This window comes from Agrilus planipennis, unplaced genomic scaffold, assembly GCF_000699045.2.
Source record: "Agrilus planipennis isolate EAB-ADULT unplaced genomic scaffold, Apla_2.0 scaffold188, whole genome shotgun sequence".
NCBI lineage: Eukaryota > Metazoa > Arthropoda > Insecta > Coleoptera > Buprestidae > Agrilus > Agrilus planipennis.
Window position 1 is genome coordinate 551,228 of NW_020442403.1, and position 16,117 is coordinate 567,344.

Consider the following 16,117-nt stretch of genomic DNA (forward strand, 5'->3'; position numbering starts at 1 on the left):
TATATATATATTAAATCAAATATTTGAATATCTGTGGTCGTTCGAGCCGGATTTACTGACGCAAATATAAATATAGGAGGCGAAAAATTAGAAGTTGTTGATTTTCGTTGGTATTTAGGAAGTAAGATAACTCAGGATAGAAGGAGCAGTAGAGACATAATAGACAGGATAGCGTAAGGTTGAGCTGTCTTAAAAAAAAGAAGTGCCAATCGAAACATAAATATTCAACATCTTTAAAACATTTATAGCTGTCAGAGTCCTTTCGTTTTTCAACTGAAAAAAATACAAAAAAAGAATAGGTTCTTGTTAAACAAAGGTATGAGATTGAAGAGATATGCAGGTTCGCGTACCCCGTCATTTACCTATACAAACATAAAAGTTTACAATTTACAGTTGTAAAGTAGATACCTAAGTTAGCAAGTGTGTAATTGTCCTTTTCTGCATTCCGGTGCATAAAATGCACACATAGTAATGTCGTTGACGTATGGTAGTGACATTAACATATGCTTGCAGAAATGTACACAAATATACGCCTGCACGCGTACAAAGTGTACTTACAACACACTGCACTTTGTACACGCACCGAGAAACAAATATTGTGATCACCGAATCATGGTCCGTGAATGACAAGCGAACGCTGCAGCGATTAATTATATCTCAGCCATTAGAAAGTCAGTCTCTTATCGGTGAAATATTAATGGGCTCAATTACGTTTTTGTTTTTACCACTTATTCTCTGCACGTTGTTTGTATATACGGCAAATTGATGGATGAAATGCTAGACAAACGACTATAGTCATTCTCAAAAAACAGTCAGTCAACAACGACTTGGCAAAAATACTAAAATAGAAATCTGATGATCGTATGCAGAAAATGTCATTTGCAGTCATTTGTTATGTTCAAAATGTGTTTACAATGTTGTCAGCACGAATATTAATTCCTACGGTAGAATAAACAAGTAGAAAAGTAAGTAGAACGGATTGATGATAGAACTACATGCTGCATTTATTCCAGGCATGTGTTATTTCCGTATTTTAAGTTGAACTATGTCTATATTAATAACTAGTCAATTTAATAAGAACGGATTAAGTTCTTCATCAGTAAGTGATTGAAAGTAGCAGTTGGAGCAGTATGTCGCCATCTACAGGGTATTTACTGCTACTAAAATATATATTTGAAACGTTAGATAAGGGCCTGCAAAATTTTCGAAGTGAAACTTCTATACAAACGGAGGGTATTACGATTTTTTCTGTCACGAAAAAACGTTACGGCCGCGTAGAGAGGGTAGACGGCATATCGCGTGGTGAGAGGCGGCAGCGGCGCAGGGAGATAATGCGCAGTCCGCTAGAGTCCCTGCGGCGTGTGCTGTGCTCAGCTGTTTCTTACCTCTGCTCTCCACGATGCTGAGCATAATTGCCTCTATTTGCCATCTGTGTAAAAACCAAATCATAATTTGCAGTGAATGTGTGAAAACGAAATGTGTGTTGGGACACATAATAGAAGTGAAAATTCAACTGAAAAGTGGAAAAACGAATGGCAACAAAATTTTTACTTGAAGTTGTACGGGCAGGTTTTCAAATTGAACAAGTGTATTAACAATCTGCCCGTAAAACTTGAAGTAAAAATTTTGTTGCGATTCGTTTTTCCACTTGTCCGTTGAAATTTCACTTTTACTATATGTCCCAGCAAACCTTCTTGTGAAATACCCTTTTAATAAAATAAAATTCTGTAGTTCAACTTCTTTATAATCTTTTTTGAGCCCTCAGATATGCTTGATATTAATAACATTTAAACATGTAGATAATCCGTGTGTCATTCGACATTAAAGATGGAAAAGAAAAAGTAATTCAAAAGAAAACAAATCGTAGCCTTAATAATTCATTTATTTTGCCAATGATAGTGCGATCAATTATTAATTTTAACGTCATTTTTTAAGCGGTGGCAGGTTGGCTACTATCTTTAATCAATAATATAATGAATACTGTGACATAGGTTTGGTTTATCTGGATCGAATCGGCCGACCACCCAGTGCGTGCGCTCCGAAAGCGGAATAATGAGAGCTGCAGCCTCTTCACTTTTTACAAAACATCGTATTATTAAACTTAACAGTTTCATAAATCATCTCGCCGTATAATAACCACTACAATTATTCTGGTGTCGTTTTGCTTCTTTATTTCAGTCGTGCGTGTGATAGTAATATTGTAATAAGTTTTTGATTGACAAAAAATAAAGAAGGGTATGTGGAACAGGTACAGGGTGACTTTCCTAATTTGATATCCCCTATATCTTCATAACGATACAGTAGAATCCGCTTATAGTGACATCGAAGGAAATGACAAACACGTCATACTAAGCGGGCGTCATACAAAGCATAGTCTTAGAAAATAAACAACTTTCTATTTTAGTTAGTTATTTAGTTTAATAGAGAGAAAAACTACAAATTGTACATATTTATTAACAGAAAAAGAAAAAAAACGATGAATTGTAATATCAATATACATAAGAAGGGTCAGAAAAATGAGTGAATGTTATTATTTGGGTCACTATGGCCAGATATGATTTCTTGAGAATCAGTCATAATAAACGATATGTCATTTTAAACGGAGTCATTATATCCAAACGTTCCTATAGAGAATTTAATATGAAAACCAAACTTAACACTGCAATTAGTTCATATTAAGCGGTTTGTCAATATAGGCGGAGTCATAATAAACGAATTCCACTGTATTTTGAAAATATATTTTTTTTGTGTATGTCTTGGAAGTGTAAGAAATTACAAGCTTTTGTTGTTTTTGTTTAGTGGTTTCACGCTTGGTAACATATTTACCAGCTGGTCTCTAAGACTTAAGGTAAACAAGTGTGTTTCCTTATGGTTTAAGTAATTTGTTCCCGATGCGAGTGAATACACCTCGAAGGTAGAAGTGCTAATGAAGCAGTTACATGGACGTCCCCATGTACTGCAGACAATTTTTACCGCACAAGTTCAAAAACACGTGAGGTGGCAGTCAATGGCATGGGGTGTTCCTGATACAAATGTGACTAAATTAGAGTAAATACTCATTAGCAACCATTGCGGCCCCGAGCGCTACATGTTTGCTGATCTCTTCGTCCAATGTATGCGCTCGACAATTACACAAGATTACAAGTTTCTCGCCGATACCCCCAGGTTGATCTGACGTTGTAAATGCAGTTTTCTAAAATACGCGGTGCCGTTGAATGTCAGATTGCAATCTGTTTTCTCTTCTTTGTTTATTTTTGAAGAAGCGATCTTTGTGTAGAATTAATATAAATTTTTCGCTTAAAATTATGCGCGCCGAAAACATAGAATAGCAAATCGCTGTACAATTTTGTAAAAATAGCAAAATATTGCATTCAAAATGTGTAGAAGACAAGGAAATTTATTTACTTAAATACAAAAAAAGAAACGATTCGAATGTCTTGTAGCATTTTCCGTCATCTTGAGTCACTAACTGGTATATAAGTCGCTGAAAAAAGGGAATTATAACTAGGGATGAACTGTATTATTGAAGAGCAAGATCAGAACTAAATGGGCTAGGCCAAGACTAAGATCAAAACTATATTAATCTATTTTTGGCCCTGCTCCTCATCAGAGGGGGAGGAGTCTCACAAAAGGCTACGCTGAGCCACGTGTGGAGAGGACGACGCTTAAAATGAACAATTTCCTGTGATTCAAGATTTAAATGACTAGCTAGTGTAGCTCTTTGTACCTGTACCTGTCAATGACATAAATTAAAAGTTAAACTAAAAAAAACAATTGAAAGAAAATATACGTAGCTTTAGGGAAGGAGGGGTTCTGTCCGGAAAGCGGCAATAGACCACGTAGTGGGAGGAGGGTCTAAAGAATCGAAATTGAAGTTATGTGGTTTATGGAAGGTCCCTCACTACAGAAAACATGCGTTTTTGTAATGGTTCAACCGTATTTTGATGGGAATCAGTTTGAAGAACAATAGTCACTTTCTCCATTAAAAAAAGAAAGATATAGTCATTAGACAGTAGAATTTTGAAGGGCATTATCCTGTTATTAGAGTAGTGGCGGTTTATTTCGTAGCAAGTAAGTATTTTGTATAAAGAGCAACAGGCAGTTATAGAGCTGGGGATGCAACGTAGAGAAGTAAATATTAGGAAGGGAGTCAGGCAGGGATGCACACTGTCACCGCTACTTTTTAATCTATACATCGAAGACGCCATCAACATCATTAAAGACAGTACAACTGTAGGGATAGATGTGCAAGGGCAAAAGATTAGTATGCTTAGATTTGCAGATGATATAGCAGTATTAGCATCTAGCAAGGAGGACCTAGAGATAGCTTTAAATAAAATGGAAGCGGTACTGACAGATCAGTACTGTATGAAAATAAATAAAAGTAAAACTAAAATACTGGTATGCAAGGGAAGAAAAAGTAGGGAAAGAGCGAATATAAAGATAGGAGACGAAAAATTAGAAGAAGTGGCTGATTTTAGATACCTAGGAAGTCAGATAAGTGAGGATGGAAGGAGTAGTAGGGATATAAAGCAGAGGATAGCGCAGGGTCGTGTCGCCTTTAATAAAAAGAAGTCACTTCTATGCTCGCGAACGGTTAATTTAGAAATTCGAAAAAGGTTGTTAAAGGTGTATGTTTGGAGCACGGCGTTGTACGGGTGCGAAACATGGACAGTGGGAGCGGCGGAAAAGAAAAGGTTAGAAGCGTTCGAAATGTGGTGTTATAGGCGGATGATGAGGATATCGTGGGTAGAAAAGGTTAGAAATGAAGAGGTATTGGAAAGAATAGGAGAACAGAGGACTCTATGGAAGTCAATAAAAAATAGGCGAGATAGGTTGGTAGGACACCTTCTCAGGCATGAAGGTCTAGTCAGAGACATATTAGAGGAAGAAACAGGAGTTAGGAGGGGTAGAGGTAGACCTAGATTAGAATTACTCTTCGCAAATAGTTAAGGATATGGGCTGTTCTAGTTTTAGGGAAATGCGAAGTTTAGCTCAGGATAGGAAAGAGTGGAGGTACGTGTCCAACCAGTCTTAGGTCTTACATAAAAGTTTATTTCCTCGATGTTTACGGCTTCTTAAATTTTAACGTCTTTTGCTGCACACCTTCGTAAGTAGAAAGATGTGCATGCGTCCCGGCAAACAAAGCGCACAATTATAAATTACTACCGAGAATCGTGGATATATTTCATGTTGCACCGTCTGGGTGTCCACTCCCAAGCAACAGCTTACAAATCAATGTTTAAAAAGGACGCAGTCCGCGCAATGCATCATTTTCCGCAAATTAGAGTTAACATTTCGATTTATACTTCGAAATAGAAGGTAGGTACGTGCATCTTTCACCACTAAAAGTTCATATATCATCGGGAGAATATCTAGAGGGAGTATTTATGCTGAATGTATTTCCTATGGTATAAACTTTTAAGTGCATCGTACCATTTGCTCGTAAATAATAATAATCATTCGTGATGCACGAATTTGGTTAGTTTAGGTGCTTTAGAAACAAGTAAATACCAAAAGGTGTTGGGAGTATTTGAAATGTTGTACTAGGAGAAGTTCTTTATTTATATCCATGTCAAAAAGATATTTCTAGCATTATGCAGAGTCGGCAGACTTAATAATTTAAGGATGAAATGAGTAAAAACATATGACGTTGTTGTTTTCGTAGTTGAAACGAGAAAGGCTTTTGTTATTTTGTCTGTTATGCCAGAAATAGTAAATAATTTTATATTCCTTTATCCGGAGCTTTCATTTGATTATTATTTGCTTCAAAAATAACAATTAAAACATTCTTTTTAAATAATACCGGTTTCTGTTCTTAGATCCGTTATCTTTCGGTTTTTCCAATGTAAAACGAGTATGTCCAAAGACATTAAAATTATTGTTCTTTTTACTTATCTTTTTTTTTTTAATTTTTTGGAATGGAATAAAATACTAATTTTTATAATTAAACGTTTAATATGGTTAAATGTGTAGATACGTTACACAAAATTAGAATTCAATAAATTTAAAGTTTGTGCAATAAAGTGAGCAGTACGACTTGTTACTTTTCTTAACCGATGAAAGTAGGGAAAGAGCGAATATAAAGATAGGAGACGAAAAATTAGAAGAAGTGGCTGATACCTACGAAGTCAGATAAGTCAGGATGGAAGGAGTAGTAGGGATATAAAGCAGAGGATAGCGCAGGGTCGTGTCGCCTTTAATAAAAAGAAGTCACTTCTATGCTCGCGAACGGTTAATTTAGAAATTCGAAAAAGGTTGTTAAAGGTGTATGTTTGGAGCACGGCGTTGTACGGGTGCGAAACATGGACAGTGGGAGCGGCGGAAAAGAAAAGGTTAGAAGCGTTCGAAATGTGGTGTTATAGGCGGATGATGAGGATATCGTGGGTAGAAAAGGTTAGAAATGAAGAGGTATTGGAAAGAATAGGAGAACAGAGGACTCTATGGAAGTCAATAAAAAATAGGCGAGATAGGTTGGTAGGACACCTTCTCAGGCATGAAGGTCTAGTCAGAGACATATTAGAGGCAGAAACAGGAGTTAGGAGGGGTAGAGGTAGACCTAGATTAGATTACTGTTCGCAAATAGTTAAGGATGTGGGCTGTTCTAGTTTTAGGGAAATGCGAAGTTTAGCTCAGGATAGGAAAGAGTGGAGGTACGTGTCCAACCAGTCTTAGGACTGACGACCTTATGATGATGATGATCTAAACAAATTCTATTTAATTTGCATGCATTCTGTAAGAATAACGTTCCGAATAATCCTTTAAGTCCTCGAGTTTCCTTCAGAAGTTGGCGATATAACTTTTATATAATACATACTGTACATAAGAACAAATATCTCTAACATAATGGGAACAATAAACTGCGTTAATTTTGTTAGGATAATTTGTTGCCTCATTGCTGCATCAGCACCATCATGTGCGGAAAGAATGGAATCCGTTGAAAATCGTTTAATTATGAGTCAGAGTGATTGCCTTATCAAATGTGTTGTGATTCGGGATTAATAGGCGTCTTTTAAAGACGTCCAGCTCGATCATTAATTTTACCTTTTGATTTATCGTGAACTTAATTTATTCGGCAAGGAATAAAGAGAGAAAGACGGCACTTTGTCCGGTTCTGCAAGTCCTGCCGACGATGTGAAATTATTATCGATTAACTCGGAAGAATTAGCAGCGCCCGTTTCATCTCAAGTATGAGGAATAACAGTTTTGCGTATTAATATATGAAATCTTTTATAATGAGAGCGTTTCACTCGTGAAGCCATTTATTAAAACCCTATTTTTGTACTTTTTGTTAATGTCGAACGATTACGATGCCGGAGAAGGATTCCCTACTGACCTTATAAAACGAGTTTGCATCCACGGACTGTCCGTCTCATTCGACGATGATATACGCATCGGAACACATTATGTAGGTTATATTGTAAAATATTACGGCTTAATTACCGCAAAGCGATTGCCTTTTCCAGATTTAACCAACGACATGCTCATACTTCACTCGTTAACTTTTAACCGTTTATAATATCGTAATCAACAAGCGGATAATTAAAAATCCTGACCCTACTGATGCTCATCTAAATCAGGGATGACCGACCGTCCTTTTGGGATTACTGGGCCACATCGAAGGAAAAAGGAAAGGCATTTCTTGTTACCGTACAGTTTATAATGAGAAGAGAGGATGAGAAGTAGATAATTTATAAAACAATTGTTGTCATAAGAATTTGCTACGGGCTTGTTAGACACGCATTATTATTGTTTTAATTCTCAAAAGTTCGGAAGAATTTAATTTTCGAATCAAGTTCGAGTTACACACAAAGTACAATAAAAATTATTATGAAGATGATGAAAAGTGCAAAATAAAAAAATACAAATGTCTAATTACCAATTTATTAGTTGAAGGCTGGATCAAGACTCTCGTCTCTCATATTTACAAACAAATATATAATTTAAGATGAGTGGTTGTGTGGGGATAAGGAGGGTGGAAAGGGTGAGTGGTGTAACAACAGTGTGTATCGTACATATGTATCTGTACATAAGCGATTACAAATTTACAAGAATCTATTGCACGAAGACAGAAATAGGTAAAGATAAGGCAGGACAATAGAACCAGAATAAAATGTAAATTTGGGAGTATTGAATCGTATGTCCTGCTGTGTTCAAGTAGAAGAAAGCAATTGTAATTTCATTTTAATGACAGGAAAGTTTGCTATTAGAAAAACCTAATTTCCTATGATACAAACATCTGTTGTGATCCTGAAAGCCTATACAAACAGATTACCTGACTATCGTCTATAATAATAATTTGTTAAATTCAAATATTTATATGATCTGAACAATTATTAATAGAAGTTTGTTGTAGTCGCCCATCATCATCATCATCATCATCATAGGGTATTAAATCCTAAGATCGGTTCTGGTTAATTCTGTGCTAATCTTCGCATTTCCCTAATACTAGAACATCCCACATCCTTAACTATTTGTGAACAGTAATCTAATCTACCGCTACTGTCATCTTAACTCCTGTTTCTGCTTCTAATAGGTCTGTCTTCTATCAAAGAAATTGTTCTTCAAGAGACTTGATGTCACCTTTTCCGTTTCAGTGTTGTTTTTGAATGGTTCCGGTCATAAAATTGATAAATTCACCGAAGTTTCTCGTGGATCTTCTAATTTTCTGTTTCCCTGACAATGCAAACTGGCATATTATTATACATTTCGTTTGTTATCAGGATTTCCCAGACTCACGATAAAAAAACCCTGGACAATCCATTTCTTTCGCCGCTCTGTTTCCATACAAAGTTCAAGTAAGGACTTTTAGCACTTCGTGAATTGCAATACTATGCAAAAACTCACTCTTGGTGTGCTTTTATTTTCGAGTTACTACTTTAAACGGACATATCAATGAATAATGCTAGAAATATTGATAAAAATCCGACATCCCTTGTTGGTAGTGACAACTTTGCAAGCTGATCTGAAACTGAAGTACTATTTCAAAATGAAATTACTTCACTGTAGAGGAATCCTTGTTTGAAATTTTAAAATTTAATGAGAGCTTTTTGTCTTAGCTTTAAATCTATTTACCTTTAACAAATAATATGAAGCTTTTCATTAACTTTTAAGATTGTTAGGTACATTGGAAAAATGTCCAGTTTAAGAATGTTTAATTAGTTCGTGGACTTGTACTTCATTTTTTCGACACAAAACCCTGAATGTATACATCTGATGAAGCTTTTATAGAGGGTCGAAAACCGTAAATCTAATTGTTAGCGTGTTTTGATTACCTTTAATCAACTTAATGATTCTTTTTCCATTAATTCATTTTATTTATTTAATTTGTGGTGTAAACTATGTTCTGCTATCAAAATAGTAGTCTTCATAAATTCAATTTATAACACCAGGTCGTTTATTGATTAACAGCATCGGGAATGATAGGTTGTATGAGATCGTTACGGTGCTCTTATTACAAAAGTGAAATGCTGGGTAAAAGCAACACGTAGGTACTTTTAATCTATAACTAAACGTAATACTGAATATAGTTATTATTTGCTACATTCATTACTGCCTTCTATTTATCAAGGTGCCTGTAATTTTAATACGATTTTAATTTTCCTATCTGGACGGCTGATCTTTCAGTAAAATTATACAGAAATAATGTTATTTAGAAGCTTTTTAATACGTATCTTAGCTCAACGCTCTTGAAAACATATCTTTCTGGAGACTGTCTTAGATCTATTGAATTCCTGCTCTATTCAATAGCCACAAAGAATTATTATTGTTTAGAAACTGGCCGGTATCAGATTAGTTTCTCAGTCTATAAAACCTGTACTATCTAAATTTGATGAAAAACACACTTGACAAATGAAAAATATATTAATTAAGTAATAAAATAACAATGGCAATTAACAATCCACTTACTATTATCCTGCGCCTCCGCTCCACGTCGTAGACAGTCCCGACAAGACATAAATTTTGTGTTTCTATTATGGTCCGTGTCTACCACGTAGGGATAACTACGGTGTGAATTTAGTTCTACAAGTCGATATCGTTATGGTCCTTGTCAAATAATTTCGAATCTCATAAACTGTGGTAATATTCTACAGATGGCGTTCATTACGCTATTTTTAGTAATTCATAAAACGCTGCCTAAAGGTAACTGGCAGAGTTGGTCTGTATTTGTATAACTACCAAAGACGCACTGACCAGACCCAAGAAGGTCGAAATCGCGATCCGAGTCTAACACTTCGACTGTTATGCCTTTTGTTACAATTAATAAATAATGTTGGCAATTTGTAGATAGAAAAGGGACAATAAGTACATGATAGTATCAAGGCGAAGGTTAGGAATGTGATGCATAAAATAAAGGATAATGGAAGGCACATCACACTGAAGACACTAAATAAGGATCTGAAAGTTGTTAATGTTATAATTTATTACATCTATTTCATCATCAATACAAAATTAGTAGATTCATAATGACTATTTGGTCACTCTTCTTCGTAAATGATACTGCAGTTATGAAGCACATGAAAATGCACACTGGCAAGGACTACAAGATACCATCATCGAATAGGCAATTACCTAAATATCAATGTAATAAGAACATAGACAGTTCACTCGATCTACCTAAACCGATTTAATTGTGAGAATGTTGTTCCTTAATGCTCATTCTCTTTTCTTTTGTGATTGTAACTTATATGAGAATGTTTCTAAAGCAAACTAATTCAATATGAAATGTCATTAGTTCGTTGTAAAACGTCGCCGTCTAGATTCAGGCGATCAAAGTAACATACTGCCATGTGGTGCATACCGTGATTTCTATGGTCGTTTAACGTGACTTTTGCTCCTGTGTTCGTTCTCTTGTTCATTTCACCAGTTGTTCTTGGACTCGACTGCTTTTGTCGTTAATTAAACAGAAAATTACACACTTGGTATAAGGATACTTAAGCACAGAGTCGGATTGTGTCTGCAGAATTCAGCGACATCAAAAATCCCCTTGATTCTTGCTTAAAAAGTGTGATATGGCAGTATTCACACTAAGTACATTATACGTTGGCTGGATTTTATAAAATTCTAATAAAAGACTTTGCTATAGTGCCAAAAATGGTAATATCTTGAAACCTTGCGTATGTGGAAAATTTAAGTTGTCTGTAATTAGACAACGTTAAAGGGTCCGATCGAAAATTATCAGACTTTTTTTAGCTTCACCACATTTGGAGTAAATTAAGGGCAAATAAAATTTTTACTGCTCTATTTTGTCTTGAAGCCTGGTCTAACTTATGTTAATTAATTTCCTTTATGGTTCTACAATAATATGGAAAATTTTTATTAACTTTTGACATACCAAATCTGACCGATAAGGAGCTACACATTAACTACATAACGTAAATTGGCAAGGGGTCCTACCGGGCAGTACAGTTCTGCTTTTAGACGACCAATCCGCCGCCCGGTTTGAAAACCGATATGGTTTTACACACGGTTCCGGCGACCGTTGCCGTTTCTAAAGCCGCACTTACATCCGTGCGTTTTGAAAAATAATATAAAATAAGAATAAAACAAAATTCTCAAAGAAAGTCGCTCTTGTGTATTAAGTTTGCATGCGAAAAAGATACAACAAAGTATTAGCAAAAAATTATGGATTCGCCCAGTGGTAGCGGAAGACATTCGAAGCATTTTACGCGTTACTTGGAGTACTGAGGACGAAAGAAGCAAAATTTTTCACTTACATAAGATGTAAATATGTAGGATTATTATCCCACATGTTTCACTAGAAATAAAATTCCTTGTTAGTTGCCCTTTTAGGTTATGGTGTCCTTAGTTAGCAATTGGTTGTTTATTTCCTTGTATGATGTATGCAACTACTAAACATTCATTTACCATTCATTGAATTGAATAGCATCATATAAAAATATGATAAAGTTATAAATTACTCAGTTTATATTGTTACATAATACAATCTATTTTCTGGATAATTCTAATAATTAAATGACGCGCTACTCTAAGCCAATTGAATATACTCACATGGGTATCTATCTCGAATTTCAATTTTTTTGCACTGTTTCTATCACTCGAGAAAGTTAACACCACGCAGCTGTATCGTTTGTTTCTTCTTTTTTTTAGCACGCATTAATATGAAACCAGGTTTCTCTAATGGAATGGCATAATCTCAATCAGATTTTTTATGTAATTTGACACCTTACAAAAAGTATGCTCCGGAATTTTAATTTCTCTTTTTTTTTTTTCTTTCGTTGCAGAATAAAGTCTTGGAAGCGCCTTTCGCACCTCGGGGATGGCCCCTGTCATTGGGCGCGTCAGGAGTACTTATCCATTTGGGGCCACTGAGCGCAACTCTGATACGTAACCGAGACTGTTACTTGTGCATTAGAAACCGGAGCGCGCCTGGACTCGAGCTAGCCTTGGTCTGGCGAAAGTCTGCCCGGATCCATTGCCAAACTCTCGCCGAGTTCAAAGACCCTTTCAAGACGGACGGCATCTCCGCCGGAACCGGCGACATCATCAACATGTGCTCCACTCTGTCCACGCCGATAGACATTGAAAATTGCGCACTCAGCCTCCCAGACGGACCGGAGACTGAACTACCGGAGCTTCTCCAAAATCTTCTGGTTAGTATGCATGCATTTACGTAAAGAACGTTTAGGATTGAATGGAATGTGTAATGGTAATATTGAACGAGGATACGCAAAGCTTTTTGTCCAGTTTATTGTTCAAATCCCTGGAATAAAGTGTAGACCATAACCTCATAGTCGTCACCCTTATACAATGACGTTTGAAGCCTCTTTATTTTGCTATATTTGACATTATCAATATGTAAAATTCTGCCTACCTAGAGATATTGACAGAAAGTTCTTTCTACTAAAATTGATCCTTCGAGCCGGATAAATGTTTAAATCAAGATTTGTTGTTTCCTATCCGAATCGCAATTCGCAAACATAGGTCTGAAAGCATTTTTTGACGATTTATTATAATATTTTGAAAGTTTGGTTTTTTCTAAAATATAATGCAAACGAGGTTCAACCTGACTTTTTGAACGTTTTAATTGGTAACAACCATTCTTTCAACTTCTACATTATCTTGATTTCTCATGGGAAAGTTCTTTGACACGAAATTCCTGTTAATGTTTTGTACCGCACCTGACAATTCAAACCGCTCGAAGTTTCAGTTTCGCTGGTCAATAATATCGACAAAAGTGCACGTATTCTTGCAATAGCCAAAGGGAAACTTTTCATTCGATCTTTCACATTATGTCGGAGAGCTGATTAATGGCTTCCTTTTTTTGAATGCAGGGAGGTCTCCTGTCTATTCAGACAGAAATACCTTGCAAAGATAACGAAACCATTCGAACGTTGACCGCTATTTTGTTCTTTGGGAAATGGAATTCCATTCTGTACACATACGTTGTACGTCAAAGACATGCGTAGGTACGCTTTTTGGGTTACCATATTAATTCAGCGTTATCTTAAGACAGAGCGGGGCCACTTTAGTGTTTTATGTAAAACATTAATGAAAGTACAAGTTAGGTTACTATCAAAAGAAAAATTACCTGTTTATTCATCGAAAAAATACCTAAGTAATCAAGAGCCACTTTAGCACAACTCGTTCGATTTCTCCAGAATCTTCGATAAAATAATTTAATGCGTTGTCATTATTTAGAGTTATTTTTTATGTTTCCTGAAAAGGAAGTTATGAAACTGTCATTAGACAATTGAAATTTGACATAGTTTTAGGATTATGTGACCCACATTGGGATTCTTACCCTTGTGATTTACTCACTACTGTCCCCACGGGCGCGGGATTGACATACGCTCAATTAACGTACGGTACCCGAACCCATCGCTACCAGTTTCTTTCAGGAAGCCCCTCTGGACGAGTAGGGCCTATGTAATCCCCGCCAGGCTTAACAGGCTTGTTGGATAGACTCCACTCGCCCATTGAGGTCCTTTTCCTCTTCCCCAACATGTAGATCGAAACCAATGTCATCCCGAATCCATTCTCTTCATCACTGGTCACATGAAAATTGTGTCTCTCATTTCAGTTACAAGTTTTTCCATTAGGTGGTGTACCTTTGCCTATTTTAACTATTGGATGGATCTAAATCAAGACATGTGTTATTGTTTTCAGGTATCAGTTGAGCACGCCATCGAAAGGGTACCTCTTGATGATTTGGTAATGCCCTGTCCTCACTGCTTAATGTATCTGCCATTAGAAAGGCAGGAAGACACACCAGACGGTGTAACGTGTTCCTGTCAATGTTCCTGTTTCGTACAAGAAGGACCATTACCTTCAATAGTCAAAAAGAAAGACACGTCGATTCAAACGAGCCCCATGTTCGAATTTGCTGGATCGATTCCACACATAGACAGTGACGAGGATGACGAGAGGGATTTGGATAGAAATGGTAAGTGCAACAATTACATTTTAAAAATACTGAGATTGATGTTGTTGCTGACAATAGCAGATCGATGACGAATATTTTAGCCATATATTGGCATCGTATCGACGACATGATTTGCATGGAAAACGTTAATCAATATTAAATTGGACATCATCATTGCTCGTTTCTCCGTATGACTTCAATGAAAAGAGAAATTATTGTGCCCCAAAGAAACCGACATAATTGCATTTATTGTTAGGGAACAAGTAACAATTTACGGGTGATTACTTCTCAGGTGCTTTTTATTTTGTTATTTTTTTATCGATACAACGCCAATCAATTAAATGATGAATGGATTCTCATATTAACGCTTAATATGTTCGCAAAAGTGAGAAGTAAAGAAAGAAGTTAATGTTGTATTTCATACAGTGGCAGTCTGACTGTCGATACTTCACGTTTTTACTTTATGCTTACTCATATTCCGTTGTTGTTGTTGTTATTGTTATCGTACACATTAATGCTAAAAGTTTTGCTGATCATATGGAGATTCAATTATATGTATTTCAAATGCATGGAATATTGATGAGACGTTGTTCTGTTTTGGTTTTTAAGGCAGTGATTTTTATTTTTTATATCTAATACTTAAAGTTATTAATGATATATAAACTATAGGCTCCGGATGTTCCACTCGATGATTTTACCTAAAACATTCGTCAACCCGTCATGTCGTGGTTTTATATTGTTGGGATTTTTTAGAGTAAAGAAAAATTCGAATAGTTAACATGTTCATTTGTATTGGATAAAGAGACAGGCAAAAAGAGTCAAATTAAAGTGAAATCTTAACGTAATAGATATACGTCGGTAAAATTTCATTAAACCTGTTTTTAAATAGAATTTAAACCGGAATGTTTTTACCTTGTCGTTTACAAATAATTATAATTATTGCAATCCACCGAGGAAGTAATTACCATTTTTGTAATTATTTTCATAACAACGTTTCTCACGTTGTTAACGAGTTGTGATGAAGAGTGTATCATGTAAGATTTACCATGTTCATTTTTTTGTCTGCAATTAAGTTAATTTCGAACTGCGTCAGCGAAGATTAGGTTACCACACATGAGGACGCACAGTGGTTCTAATTGATAAAAAGTGCAACTCGAAAAAATAAACAGTAAAATCTTTATCACTTTCCATATTATACATATTATATTTAAAAACTTTAAAAAAAATTAAGTTTGAAAAGGAATAACTATTTTACAAAACGTACGTATGTACATATATAGATACTTTTATATTTGAATAAGGAAATATATTTTTTGAAGTGAAACTTCATTATCGACGGTAGAAAGGAAGTTTACTAGGGTATAAAACCGAATAGTGTAACGTCACGTGTTACAGCGTCACGCGTCACACGCCACGTCTGACCCCTGGTGGATTTGTCCAAAAGGAGTCATTTTAACAGGCTTCAGAAGCTAAATTGATCGCAGGCCGTACTGAATATGTATTGCATATACGTTTGTGTTTGTTTTGGTTTTTTAATTTTTCTCTGCAGTCTTTAACAAAACCAGATCAATATTCCACATTCGTCCGCTCGAAATAAAGTTGTATTTTTCTGATGTTTAGTAATAAGTTAATGCTAGTAATTCAGTAATTGTTCTGATTTGGTATTATTAAAAGGATTTTACTTGTTACACTGAGGCGATTTCTTGTGGCGTTTGTAATGCCTGGTGGCAT

At 35.7% G+C, this 16,117-nt stretch overlaps 1 protein-coding gene across 2 annotated transcripts in view; it reads left to right on the forward strand.

Annotated features, from left to right (window-relative positions):
* The window catches only part of LOC108740277, a 268,416-nt gene that overhangs the window by 205,374 nt on the left and 46,925 nt on the right, over positions 1 to 16,117 (forward strand). For both annotated transcript variants that reach the window (XM_025980139.1, XM_025980140.1), the window contains exons 3-4: positions 12,246 to 12,614; positions 14,131 to 14,407. In XM_025980139.1, coding sequence (XP_025835924.1) covers positions 12,246 to 12,614; positions 14,131 to 14,407 — 646 coding nt within the window. The remainder of the gene's footprint in view (positions 1 to 12,245; positions 12,615 to 14,130; positions 14,408 to 16,117) is intronic.